At 48.7% G+C, this 13,112-nt stretch overlaps 1 protein-coding gene across 1 annotated transcript; it reads left to right on the top strand.

Annotated features, from left to right (window-relative positions):
• The first annotated feature begins 239 nt into the window (after positions 1-239).
• On the top strand, positions 240-1,669 carry riiad1 (regulatory subunit of type II PKA R-subunit domain containing 1). The gene is made up of 4 exons (XM_029736380.1): positions 240-608; positions 1,118-1,194; positions 1,381-1,427; positions 1,533-1,669. Exons 1-4 carry the CDS (start codon positions 528-530, stop codon positions 1,610-1,612), a joined length of 285 nt encoding a protein of 94 aa, XP_029592240.1. The 5' UTR covers positions 240-527; the 3' UTR covers positions 1,613-1,669.
• The last annotated feature ends 11,443 nt before the right edge of the window (positions 1,670-13,112 follow it).

The raw sequence follows: 13,112 nt of genomic DNA, 5'->3' as shown, positions 1-13,112 counted from the left end.
TATATTAAATAGTACATATTTGAACCTGAGGTATTACACTTGACTTGAGTCAAATGTAAGTAAAGCTAGAAAAGGTACATTTTCTGAAGAAAATGTGTGAGCTCTTTTGTCTACAATAGTGAATAGGAGCAAACACGAATCTCACACACCAAGTATCCATCCATGAGTGTTCTGGTCTTCCTGAATGGACCTGTAGTAGAGACATCTACTCCAGAGGTACTTGCTTAGGTCACAACAACTGATGAGCTGTTGGGGCAATATCGCATTGTCCTGTGGCTGGATCCCTCAATACAGGCTCTGAAAAACATTGCCACATTGGCTGCCACCCAGAGCCATAAAGGCCTAAGATGTAATGGGCGAAAGCAAAGATGAACTCTGTGGGGAAAGTGTTGCTTCTGTTCTACTCAGGCTGTTGCCATAGTAACAGTGGGGCTTGTCAACAACAGGCGGGTTTCGTTTTAATAAAGATATTAACGGTAGCTAGCAAGCAGGCTATCAAAGGGATATTAGCTAGCTGATGAGATCAAATGGCTGATAAAAGTGGTTTGGAGAAACTGGACTTTGGTGCATTAAGCATCCAGCAACAACAGCAACTCCGACAATTTAAGGTAAGTTAGCTAGCTAACACTTTAGCGTCGTTCGCTTCATGAGTGCTCCTTGGCTTCAACAACATTTACTCAGCTAGTTCTATCGATAGAATTAGGAATGAATATACAATAGAATTTCTTGTTCTTTCACTCACAGCATTATTTTTGCATTCATCCAGCTAATAGTTAGCTAGCAGAAATTCCTTGGTTAAAGATAGGCTCAGGAATGACAAACATTACGTGGGGTAACTTTGAATATGCTATTGTCATTGCCCACCTGGCTTTTCCCAATATCACGAGGCATGGGAAAGAGTAGACAGTAAAGTTAATGGACATTCACCTTTATATTTCTCCTGGGACAAGCAAAGCCAACAATGTATATTAGACAGATAGTGAAAAAGGATGTTAGGTTGTCTGTCGAATAAAATGGAAATTCAGATGTCTTCCCTATCTTTTTTCAGTCTTGACAGATTAGAATTGTCCCTCTGTCCTCTGCAGAGCCATTCGCTAATTCAGTATTTTTTTTATAGATCAATACGAGAATCAACAATGAAAAATATTTGAGAGAGCATCCAGAGACGGAGGCCTTAATAAGCGACTTTTTAAGGTTTGTTAATTGGCTGGCACTGACTGACGGTATATTTTCAGACATAATATTCTCCGTTAGGGCTCTCAGGCGCTCCAGCTCCAGACACCAATAACAAATAGAATTATATTTCATACTTAGCTACAGTAATGAAGTCTAACTGGCCAATTGCTTGGCTACCTGCTTCTTGTTTTTTTTTATTTACAGAGATGTGTTTCTCAAAAGACCCACAGACATTCGAGAGTATGCAGCAGGTGGGTTCAATCAACAACACAATCTGACACGCACACTAATATACAGACAGGGACAGTCCTCTACATAGAACTACAAAAATGAACATGATATTTTCTCTCTTTCAGATTACTTCACCAACCCAAACCTTTGTTTGATCATTGGCTCCAAACTGCAGGGCGATCCTGCCGACACAGGCACAGACTGAATCCTTACCGGTTTGTTTGGCACTTCAACTGTTATTAAAGTGTAAAGCTGTAACAAGCCTCTTTCTCCGTGTCCTGTACCTCCGGGGTATTGAGTAGTTATTTGTTTCAAAGTAACATGATATAAATATAAAACATTATATAAAGTGGGAATGTACTGTCACCCAGGCAGATGTTCTTAATGAGCATCATTACAACAGGTTAGTTACAGATGTTTTATACCCCTGATTGAGAGGAAAAGATAGAAGATTTCTAGGCCTATAGGGTGGAGTGGACAACCTGTTTACAGGATTTCTCAGGGTAAAGTCTAAACGGAATCATTGGGACGTCCCAACTCTGACGTTACCCCATTAGAAGTTTAAATATAAAACGGTAAGGTTAGGGACGTCCCAAGGATTCCCGATAGCACTAACCACTTTCTTGAGCCTGAGTTCCCCCTTCTGGACTCTTATTTACTTCCGTTAACTCCCCAACTCATCAGATGAAACAAAAAACATTTAAGCAAGATGAGAAAATGTGACCGCAGCAATACTGACCACACAGTTTAAATGTTTAATGAATTAAAAATCATCAAGTAACCAGCGCATCAGGCTTTTCTGTAAAAACATATAGAGCGCTGTAAAAACAGGTCAAATCCATCTCTCACAAAGTTGACAAAATCATTCAGAGTTCTTCTTTGATTCACATTTTAAAATCTGACACGGTACAAAAATAGGCACATCTGGTTTAACAATTAAGTGATTGTATAGAGAAGACCCTGAAATTATATAAAAACCTAGACCCTGACAATATTGGACATTCCAACAGTAGGCCTCCGTAGTACCTTCTGTAACCAACATACTGTGGTAGAGCATGAGAATAGAGCTTTTAGATCCTGAGTGAACAGGCACAAATCGTCAATGTTAAAAAGGTAACCGAGATTTCCTTTTTATATATACACACAAGATTGTCAGTAACTTACATTGTTTGATTTTTGTTCAGGCAATTGATTGCCCCTCTTATGGCTTGTATTGGGCTCCGGGAATCCAGAATTGTATCTTAGACACAGATCTAGGATCAGATTACATTATGTAAAATCTTAAACATAATCCTTAGGGAGTAAAACACACCAGTGTCTATAAGCAACATCATCCTACTGCCTTTAGCTCAGAGTAGTGTACTACTACTAGTCTCCTGACCAAGAGCCATCTACATTACACAGTATGATGGAGCTATCAATACACACTGATCTGATCCAAGGTCAGTGTTGCGTTATCCCCTAATGGTTATGGTTAGGATTCAAAGAGGGTAAGCTGGCCCTGGATCTGTGCCTATTAAACAATCTCACACACATACTGTACACATGGGACTTTAACCACAACATGCAAAGGAGTTTCAACCAACCGCGATAGAAGTTGTTTTATGTTGTGTCTGACTTGCAGAGCATTTTAACGGTAAAGCGGATCCCCCTTTAAAAAACATGATTCCCGTTATTAGAACCCAATACATTCACTCACTTTAGTTCACAATGGAAAATTCTAGATTGGAGATACTGATTGAATGGCAATGACTACAGCCATCACACACTGCAGCCATCCCCTTAGACACACACATCCAGTGTCCAATGTTCTTCACGTACAAACAGGTTTAGTCCCACACACACTTCCAATGTCTCCCGTCTTCACACAAACATGGCCTGGGACACAAAGCTCTCTCCACAAGTTGCTCTGGCAGCAGGGGGGTGGTCCTCCTCGTTGTCATGGTAATCATTGGCCTTGTACTGGTTGGGGGCGTACAGGGGCCGGACTTCGTTCAGCCTGGGTTCATCCCAGCCAGAAGGGGCCCCAGCATAGAGCTACTCCTACACATCACCATTGTATTCCTCATCACTGTACGCATCCAGGTCCTGGTGGGAAAGATAATCATCTTAATAATCATATACAAATAAGGAGAACCAATGCAGTCTTCATAGTTTTCTAGTGACCCTTGCATTAGCGAACAAACTGACAGAGCAACACCCTTTGAGAGTTGAACCCAGGTCTTCTAGCCAATTAACAAACTTGCTAACCACTGCTCCAATAGGGTTAAATCACAGGAGGAAATTGTAACTAGCTTACCAACGCAATGGTTCCTACAGTATTAAAAATACATGTTTCTATCTATAGCATGTTCAGTATATCAGCTTCTATCCACATAGCAGCCCTCCATACCCTTCAGTTTCCTACACATTCTCATGTTTGTGTACTGGTAAATAGGGCAATCATGTTGAGTAACTGATGAATTAATGATCATAAGTAGATGTTAAATGATTGATTTCTTTTTGTTTCATGAATCCTTTACCAGGATGTATTATGAATGATATAGATAATAAACTAAGAGCCAAAGCTACAGAGCTTAATGTATCCCGATAGCCTAAAATGGCTTCCTCTCCTGGTCTCCATTCACTCCATCTTTACTGATAGGAAAACACAGGCCAGGTGGAAGCAATATCAAGGAGGCCAGCTGGGAATTTGCTTTCACACATCCAGGTCTATTCATGTCTGAAGATTGAGGAAAGGATTCAGAAGAGAAGGACTATTGAGAGATGCACCCCATGTATGGCTGTGTTCTTACCGTGCTGGGCTCGGCATCCTGGGGAGCGTAGTACAGGTGGTCCACGGATCCGTCCTTGCTCTCCACAGGCTCGGCATTCTGGGGAGCGTAGTACAGGTGGTCCACGGATCCGTCCTTGCTCTCCACAGGCTCGGCATCCTGGGGAGCGTAGTACAGGTGGTCCTTGGATCCGTCCTTGCTCTCCACAGGCTCGGCATCCTGGGGAGCGTAGTACAGGTGGTCCATGGATCCATCCTTGCTCTCCACAGGCTCGGCATCCTGGGGAGCGTAGTACAGGTGGTCCTTGGATCCGTCCTTGCTCTCCACAGGCTCGGCATCCTGGGGAGCGTAGTACAGGTGGTCCACGGATCCGTCCTTGCTCTCCACAGGCTCGGCATCCTGGGGAGCGTAGTACAGGTGGTCCACGGATCCGTCCTTGCTCTCCACAGGCTCGGCATCCTGGGGAGCGTAGTACAGGTGGTCCACGGATCCGTCCTTGCTCTCCACAGGGTCTCGACTGGTGTTCAGCTGCAGATGCGCACACACACACACACACACACACACACACAGGATTATTCTCACCTACTCTGAGTTAGGGTTAAACCTATTTCAGATGGACGCTTTCCTAATCTGCATAATATTTTAATCATTTAACAATGTTGATAAAAACATGTTGTGTGTGGTATTGTAAAATACAAATTGAGGGGCCATATAGAGATATATAAACATCTCCCATCACAGCAAGTCTAAAGGTGTTATGGCTGGCCAGCATCCCTCACCCTATCAGTAGAGCTGCTGCTGCTGGGCTGCTGCTTCTTAGGGGGAGGGGCTTGTACTTGGGTGGACCACTGAGAAAGAGAGAAAGGAAGGAATCAAAACAGACAGTAAGGATGATCACTTAGTATGAGTGACAGAGACACAAACACTCACTCTCCATTGTGCTGGCTGCGTTTTTTACGGACCAAGACCACAACACTGCCGATAACAGCCAGCAGCAGAACCACCCCAATGAGCCCTCCTATAACACTGCTTGTAGTGGGACCCTTCACTGCCAGTCAGGTACCTGCAGAGAGAGAGACAGGGAGAGATGAGAGAAAAAGTGAGATAGGAAGGAAGACAAAGAATAGAAGGAATGTTTAAGGGGATAAGTACAAAGTGGGAGAGAAAAGAGAGAGAGAGCATTAACAACAGAGTAGTGATAACATTCACATGCTGGAGTAGTCCCACATGCACAGGAATAACCCTACAGTGCTTTTCAATACATAACATTGTTTCATTTGTGGTGAAAGGTTCTGAAAGCGGAATTCAAAATGTAATCCCCAAGTAATGAAGTAGGCCTAACTACAGTCAATGGTGTGTGTGAGACAGAGGTGCAAAGAAACTGTCTGGATGAAAGAGGTATAGAGAAAGTGTGTACGTGTGTGAGAGAGCAAGCCGAGATGCAGAGAAGTGTCTGCCTTTACAGAAGGTCTACATTAGTGTAGACTACAGTCACATGGGGAGGTAGACAATCAGACATAATAACTGTAGTACCTTCCTCTAATGAACCATGGCCACTAGTACCAATACTAACAATAAGATTATACACAAGACAGGAGTACACAAACACACACACACACGGTGTGACCCATCTCATTATTCTACCCATCATTGCACAGGGGATTATTCAAATCAGGAGTGTTAAATGGCAATGAGGAGCTCAGCTAATTGGAGGAGAGTTACACAGGGAAAGTAATTGGTTGTCCCCTGATTGAATGTTGTTAGGCTTATAATTATGACTGTGGTACTGATGACCTTATAGCAACGCTCTGTAATGTAAACAATGGAGCATCCAGTGACCTTTTCACATGTAAAAAGCAGTTGTTTTCAAATTAGACCACAACATGTAAATAAAATACAAACACTTTGGTTTCCCACTAAAACTATCTAAAACAGTCAATAATAAATGATCATTTCTTAAAATGATCTCAGAGTAGTTTACTCTGACATTTATAAAGTCATTATTGTTCAGAACATGGTTTAATGTGTCTAGTTTAATAGGTCTTATGAGACAGAAAGATTTACAACATGGCAGTAGTCCAGTTATAGGAGTTAGAAGGCAGTGTTACTAGGTGATTATGGTGTAATACAGCCTGTTGTCCACATGGCGGTGCTGTGTCTCCATAACACCGGCTCTGAAGTAGAAATGATCTTCACTACCTCTGTTCCATCCTCTCTTTGCTCTTCATCACTCCCGTGGTCGTCGACTATGTATTTAGCTATATCCATGCTCCCTTTTTGTCTATAGTGCTTTCTTGCTCCATCTTAACTCAACCATCCCTCTCTTTTTTTATCCCTCACTTGTCCTCCAATCCCCCCTTCCCTCATACATGTGCGAATATTGTACTATAAATTGTGCCCTCCTGTATTATACCGATGCTAAAATGTTTATTCTATTCTACTGAGCCATTTACTTTCTGTTCTTATTCTTATATTTTATTTCTTATTGTTGTTGCATTGTCAAGAAGGAACCTGCAAGTAACAATTTAGTTGGATGATGTACAGCATACCATGTGTATCCTGTACATACGACTAATAAAACCTGAAACTTTTCCTCCCTCTCTCCATAAAACTCAATAGTCCAAAGTGATTTCCTCCCCTCCCCTCATCTCCTTTCCTTTTTACTGATAGGGAATAAACTGGGCCGGTGACAGCTTTATCTGGTAAGCATAATTTATTAGGGTACTTTCTTTTCAGATCAGTTCAGATAAAGGAGAGGAAGCCACTTTAGAGTATTGAGATGCAGCCGCTGTCTGAGTGACTCCAGCAATAGTGAATAGAGATCATGCCCTCTGTATCTATGGTGGATGCCAGCCATGTCTCGCTCTAATGAAATCTCCCAGACAGCCTGAGCATGCCCGCTGTGTCTCTCAGCTGGCGCCGTGCTCCGCTGCCCTCCGACAAGGACGGGCTGGGCTCCGTGAATTTAGCCAAACGGGTGCGCACACGCACGCACACACACAAAGCAGAGTCCAGCTGGCAGGGCCATCTTGTATACTATCCAATATCCCCGTCACTCACACCAACATTTATACACACCTACAAATCTCTGTGTTGTGCTGCACACCCATACCCTCCCATTCACTCACTCAAACCCCCTCCCACTCACTCACTCACTCACTCAAACCCCCTCCCACTCACTCACACCCCCATACCCTCCCACTCACTCACTCACTCACACCCCCATACCCTCCAACTCACTCACACCCCCATACCCTCCCACTCACTCACACCCCCATACCCTCCCATTCACTCACAACCCCATACCCTCCCACTCACTCACACCCCCATACCCTCCCACTCACTCACACCCCCATACCCTCCCATTCACTCACAACCCCATACCCTCCCACTCACTCACACCCCCATACCCTCCCACTCACTCACACCCCCATACCCTCCCATTCACTCACAACCCCATACCCTCCCACTCACTCACACCCCCATACCCTCCCACTCACTCACACCCCATACCCTCCCACTCACTCACACTCCCATACCCTCCCACTCACACCCCCATACCCTCCCACTCACTCACACCCCATACCCACTCACTCACAACCCCCATACCCTCCCACTCACTCACTCACAACCCCCATACCCTCCCACTCACTCACTCACACCCCCCATACTCTCCCACTCACTCACACCCCCATACCCTCCCACTCACTCACACCCCCATACCCTCCCACTCACTCACACCCCCATACCCTCCCACTCACTCACACCCCCATACCCTCCCACTCACTCACACCCCCATACCCTCCCACTCACTCACACCCCATACCCTCCCACTCACTCACACCCCATACCCTCCTACTCACTCACACCCCCTCCCATTCACTTACACCCCCATACCCTCCCAGTCACTCACACCCCATACCCTACCTCCCACTCACTCAACCCCCATACCCTCCGACACACTCACCCCCCATACCCTCCCACTCACTCAACCCCCATACCCTCCCTCCCACTCACTCAACCCCCATACCCTCCCTCCCACTCACTCACCCCCCATACCCTCCCACTCACTCACCCCCCATACCCTCCCACTCACTCACCCCCATACCCTCCCACTCACTCAACCCCCATACCCTCCCTCCCACTCACTCACCCCCATACCCTCCCTCACACTCACTCACCCCCATACCCTCCCACTCACTCACCCCCATACCCTCCCACTCACTCACCCCCATACCCTCCCACTCACTCACACCCCCATACCCTCCCACTCACTCACTCACCCCCCATACCCTCCCACTCACTCACTCACCCCCCATACCCTCCCACTCACTCACTCACCCCCCCATACCCTCCCACTCACTCACTCACCCCCCATACCCTCCCTCCCACTCACTCAAACACCCATACCTTCCCACTCACTCACGCCCCCTCCCACTCACTCACACACACCCCATACCCTCCTACTCACTCACACCCCCTCCCACTCACTCACTCACACCCCATACCCTCCTACTCACTCACACCCCATACCCTCCCACTCACACCCCCTCCCACTCACTCACACCCCCTCCCTCCCACTCACACCCCCTCCCTCCCACTCACACCCCATACCCTCCCACTCACACCCCCTCCCACTCACTCACACTCCCATTCCCTCCCACTCACTCACACTCCCACCCACAGATTGAGACAGGGTTTAGCCACTCTTGGTGTATTCTCAAAGATTCTACCTGTATTCTCAATGTGAGGTATGGTCTAAAATACTTTAAAACTAGAGTTTTTAAATATTTTTTAAAAATACTGCCAAAGTTCTACAACACTAGAGCCTGCCTCTCTCTCTCTCTCGGTGCGTCCTCTCTCTCTGTCTGTGTGTGTGTGGCCTCTCTGTCTGTGTGTGTGTGTGTGCGGCCTCTCTCTCTGTCTGTGTGTGTGTGTGCGGCCTCTCTGTCTGTGTGTGTGCGGCCTCTCTCTCTCTCTGTCTGTGTGTGCGGCCTCTCTCTCTCTCTCTGTCTGTGTGTGCGGCCTCTCTCTCGCCCTCTGTCTGTGTGTGTGTGTGCGCTGCCTCTCTCTCGCTCTCTGTCTGTGTTTGTGTGTGCGCGGCCTCTCTCTCGCTCTGTCTGTGTGTGTGTGTGTGTGCGCGCGGCCTCTCTCTCGCTCTGTCTGTGTGTGTGTGTGTGTGTGTGTGCGCGCGGCCTCTCTCTCGCTCTCTGTCTGTGTGTGTGTGCGCGGCCTTTCTCTCGCTCTCTGTCTGTGTGTGTGTGTGTGCGCGGCCTCTCTCTCGCTCTCTGTCTGTGTGTGTGTGTGTGTGCGCGGCCTCTCTCTCGCTCTCGCTCTCTGTCTGTGTGTGTGTGTGTGCGCGGCCTCTCTCTCGCTCTCTGTCTGTGTGTGTGTGTGTGTGTGCGCGGCCTCTCTGTCTGTGTGCGGCCTCTCTCTCTGTGTCTGTGCGGCCTCTCTCTCTGTGTGTGTGTGTGTGTGTGTGTGTGAGCGGCCTCTCTCTCGCTCTCTGTCTGTGTGTGTGTGAGCGGCCTCTCTCTCGCTCTCTGTCTGTGTGTGTGTGAGCGGCCTCTCTCTCGCTCTCTGTCTGTCTGTGTGTGTGCGGCCTCTCTCTCGCTCTCTGTCTGTCTGTGTGTGTGCGGCCTCTCTCTCGCTCTCTGTCTGTGTGTGTGTGTGCGGCCTCTCTCTCGCTCTCTGTCTGTGTGTGTGTGTGCGGCCTCTCTCTCGCTCTCTGTCTGTGTGTGTGTGTGTGCGCGGCCTCTCTCTCGCTCTCTGTCTGTGTGTGTGTGTGTGCGCGGCCTCTCTCTCGCTCTCGCTCTCTGTCTGTGTGTGTGTGTGTGCGCGGCCTCTCTCTCGCTCTCTGTCTGTGTGTGTGTGTGTGTGTGTGAGCGGCCTCTCTCTCGCTCTCTGTCTGTGAGTGTGTGAGCGGCCTCTCTCTCGCTCTCTGTCTGTGTGTGTGTGAGCGGCCTCTCTCTCGTTCTCTGTCTGTCTGTGTGTGTGCGGCCTCTCTCTCGCTCTCTGTCTGTCTGTGTGTGCGGCCTCTCTCTCGCTCTCTGTCTGTTGTGTGTGTGTGCGGCCTCTCTCTCGCTCTCTGTCTGTGTGTGTGTGTGCGGCCTCTCTCTCGCTCTCTGTCTGTGTGTGTGTGTGTGTGCGCGGCCTCTCTCTCGCTCTCTGTCTGTGTGTGTGTGTGTGTGCGCGGCCTCTCTCTCGCTCTCGCTCTCTGTCTGTGTGTGTGTGTGTGCGCGGCCTCTCTCTCGCTCTCTGTCTGTGTGTGTGTGTGTGTGTGCGCGGCCTCTCTGTCTGTGTGCGGCCTCTCTCTCTGTGTCTGTGCGGCCTCTCTCTCTGTGTGTGTGTGTGTGTGTTTGAGCGGCCTCTCTCTCGCTCTCTGTCTGTGTGTGTGTGAGCGGCCTCTCTCTCGCTCTCTGTCTGTGTGTGTGTGAGCGGCCTCTCTCTCGCTCTCTGTCTGTCTGTGTGTGTGCGGCCTCTCTCTCGCTCTCTGTCTGTCTGTGTGTGTGCGGCCTCTCTCTCGCTCTCTGTCTGTGTGTGTGTGTGCGGCCTCTCTCTCGCTCTCTGTCTGTGTGTGTGTGTGCGGCCTCTCTCTCGCTCTCTGTCTGTGTGTGTGTGTGCGGCCTCTCTCTCGCTCTCTGTCTGTGTGTGTGTGTGCGGCCTCTCTCTCGCTCTCTGTCTGTGTGTGTGCGGCCTCTCTCTCTCTGTGTGTGTGCGGCCTCTCTCTCTCTGTGTGTGTGCGGCCTCTCTCTCTCTGTGTGTGTGCGGCCTCTCTCTGTGTCTGTGCGGCCTCTCTCTCTCTCTGTGTCTGTGCGGCCTCTCTCTCTCTGTGTCTGTGCGGCCTCTCTCTCTCTCTGTGTCTGTGCGGCCTCTCTCTCTCTCTGTGTCTGTGCGGCCTCTCTCTCTCTGTGTCTGTGCGGCCTCTCTCTCTCTGTGTCTGTGCGGCCTCTCTCTCTCTGTGTCTGTGCGGCCTCTCTCTCTCTGTGTCTGTGCGGCCTCTCTCTCTCTGTGTCTGTGCGGTCTCTCTCTCTCTGTGTCTGTGCGGCCTCTCTCTCTCTGTGTCTGTGCGGCCTCTCTCTCTCTGTGTCTGTGCGGCCTCTCTCTCTCTGTGTCTGCGGCCTCTCTCTCTCTCTGTGTCTGTGTGTGTGCGGACTCTCTCTCTCTCTCTCTCTCTCTCTCTCTCTCAACATGCCATATGACCTCGGCTGGCTGACCTGGTCTAGCTGCACTATGCTGCACTTCTCCCTGCATCTCCCTTCTCCCATCCTGCTATCCTCCACTGCCTTCGTTTGGGAAACGCTCATTTATCTCTCCTTAATATGTCAGCCCAAATCTGTAGCGTCTCCAGCTCTGCATCTTTAATCTCCTAACGAGCAGAGATAAGCCTGTTTTATTACCCTCCCTGACCTCACACACACACACACACACACACACACACACACACACACACACACACACGTCTGTGTGCCATCTCCGCTCCCAGAGCTACAGATTTATTATACCTCAGCTATAAAAGTAATTGACCCTAACAGATTAAAGGGTCATTCATCATTGGCCAAACAATCCTATTGTTGCTGATCATAAAATCCATCTGTATTGTTTTTTTGTTGACTTTTTAAGTTTGAGCATCAACGGACACATGAGACAAACACGGTTCCATTGACCCCAGATGATGGGGTTACAGATTAGGTCTAGACGGATTGATCAGCACTGATAGAGATAAAGATGAAGAGAGAGCTAAAGTAATCCCATTGCTCAGTCAGGGAGAGGAGAAGTCTAGCCCTTAGATCCTAAAGGCTTAGCAGTGTTACATTACCAACACACACACACACACACACACACACCTTGCTCCCTAGCGACCCTGTATCCTGGTAACCAGGCGCCGCATACATAATCACACAGATTGGAGGTGTGTGTTTGTGGGGGGGGGGGGGGGGGTTGATAAGGACAAGGGCACACAGTGATAGAAGAGAGGATGAATGGGAGAGATGGGGTGATGGAGAGGAATTCAGATCACTTTGGGAACTGCCTCTTCAAGTATGCTAGTCTTATATTGCTGCTGCTAATAATAAACACTATACACAATATAACCACCACCACGCGGACTGCTACTGCCTGCCTGGGCCTGGTGCTGTACTGAAGCTGTAGTCTGTCAGACAGGCCCAGTATTCATCTAGGGTGACTCCAGAGCTGGCCCCATGCATTTACACTGTCTGGGATTAAACGGATGTCAGGGACACCAAGCCTGTGTCTGTGTGTCTGTGTATGTGTGTGTGTAACAGCAGGAAAGACAGTGTGTATGCATACAATTGAGTGTGGATGTGTGAGTGTTTGACGTTGATCTCCCCCTCTCTCTGCAGGGAGACAGTGTGCTCCCTGCCATGGTGCATTAAGGCACCGCCAGGCGCCCTGGGAGAAGGCAGGGTATCTCTCTCTCCCTCATACCCTCTCTCTCTGACAAGGTCGCAGCTCCCCTATCGCTGTCTCTGCGTCAATATTTACAGTCCACTTTACACTGGCACAGCAGTGGCTGGACCCAGCCGGCCTGCTGCATTAGCCAAATGTAGCGGTCCAGTCCGGCTGAGAAGGACCAATAGGGGTAGGAATAGGACTAGGCAGGCTGTAGTAGTCCAAAGACAATATACACCAACCCACAACCACACCAAATAGCTGTTCATCCCAGCAACAGAGAGAACATACACAGGTTGCAGCTGGCAGGTCCATAACAAGGAATGCACACACACGTACATGTGGCACACACACAGTCCAGTCCGGATAACTAGGAGTTGTACAATAAGAACCCAGGTCACCGCAGGTAGCTAGCGTGTCATAATGTGACCTGTCCCTAACCTCCCCTTCCCTCCCTGGGCCTGGTCTGTCACCTATTGGTCCGTTTACCTGCCCTGTGACCTTCTGCCTGGGAGAACG

Source organism: Salmo trutta, chromosome 37 (assembly GCF_901001165.1).
Source record: "Salmo trutta chromosome 37, fSalTru1.1, whole genome shotgun sequence".
NCBI lineage: Eukaryota > Metazoa > Chordata > Actinopteri > Salmoniformes > Salmonidae > Salmo > Salmo trutta.
Note: the sequence above shows the minus strand (reverse complement) of the source record. Positions and strands in the feature narration are given on the sequence as shown.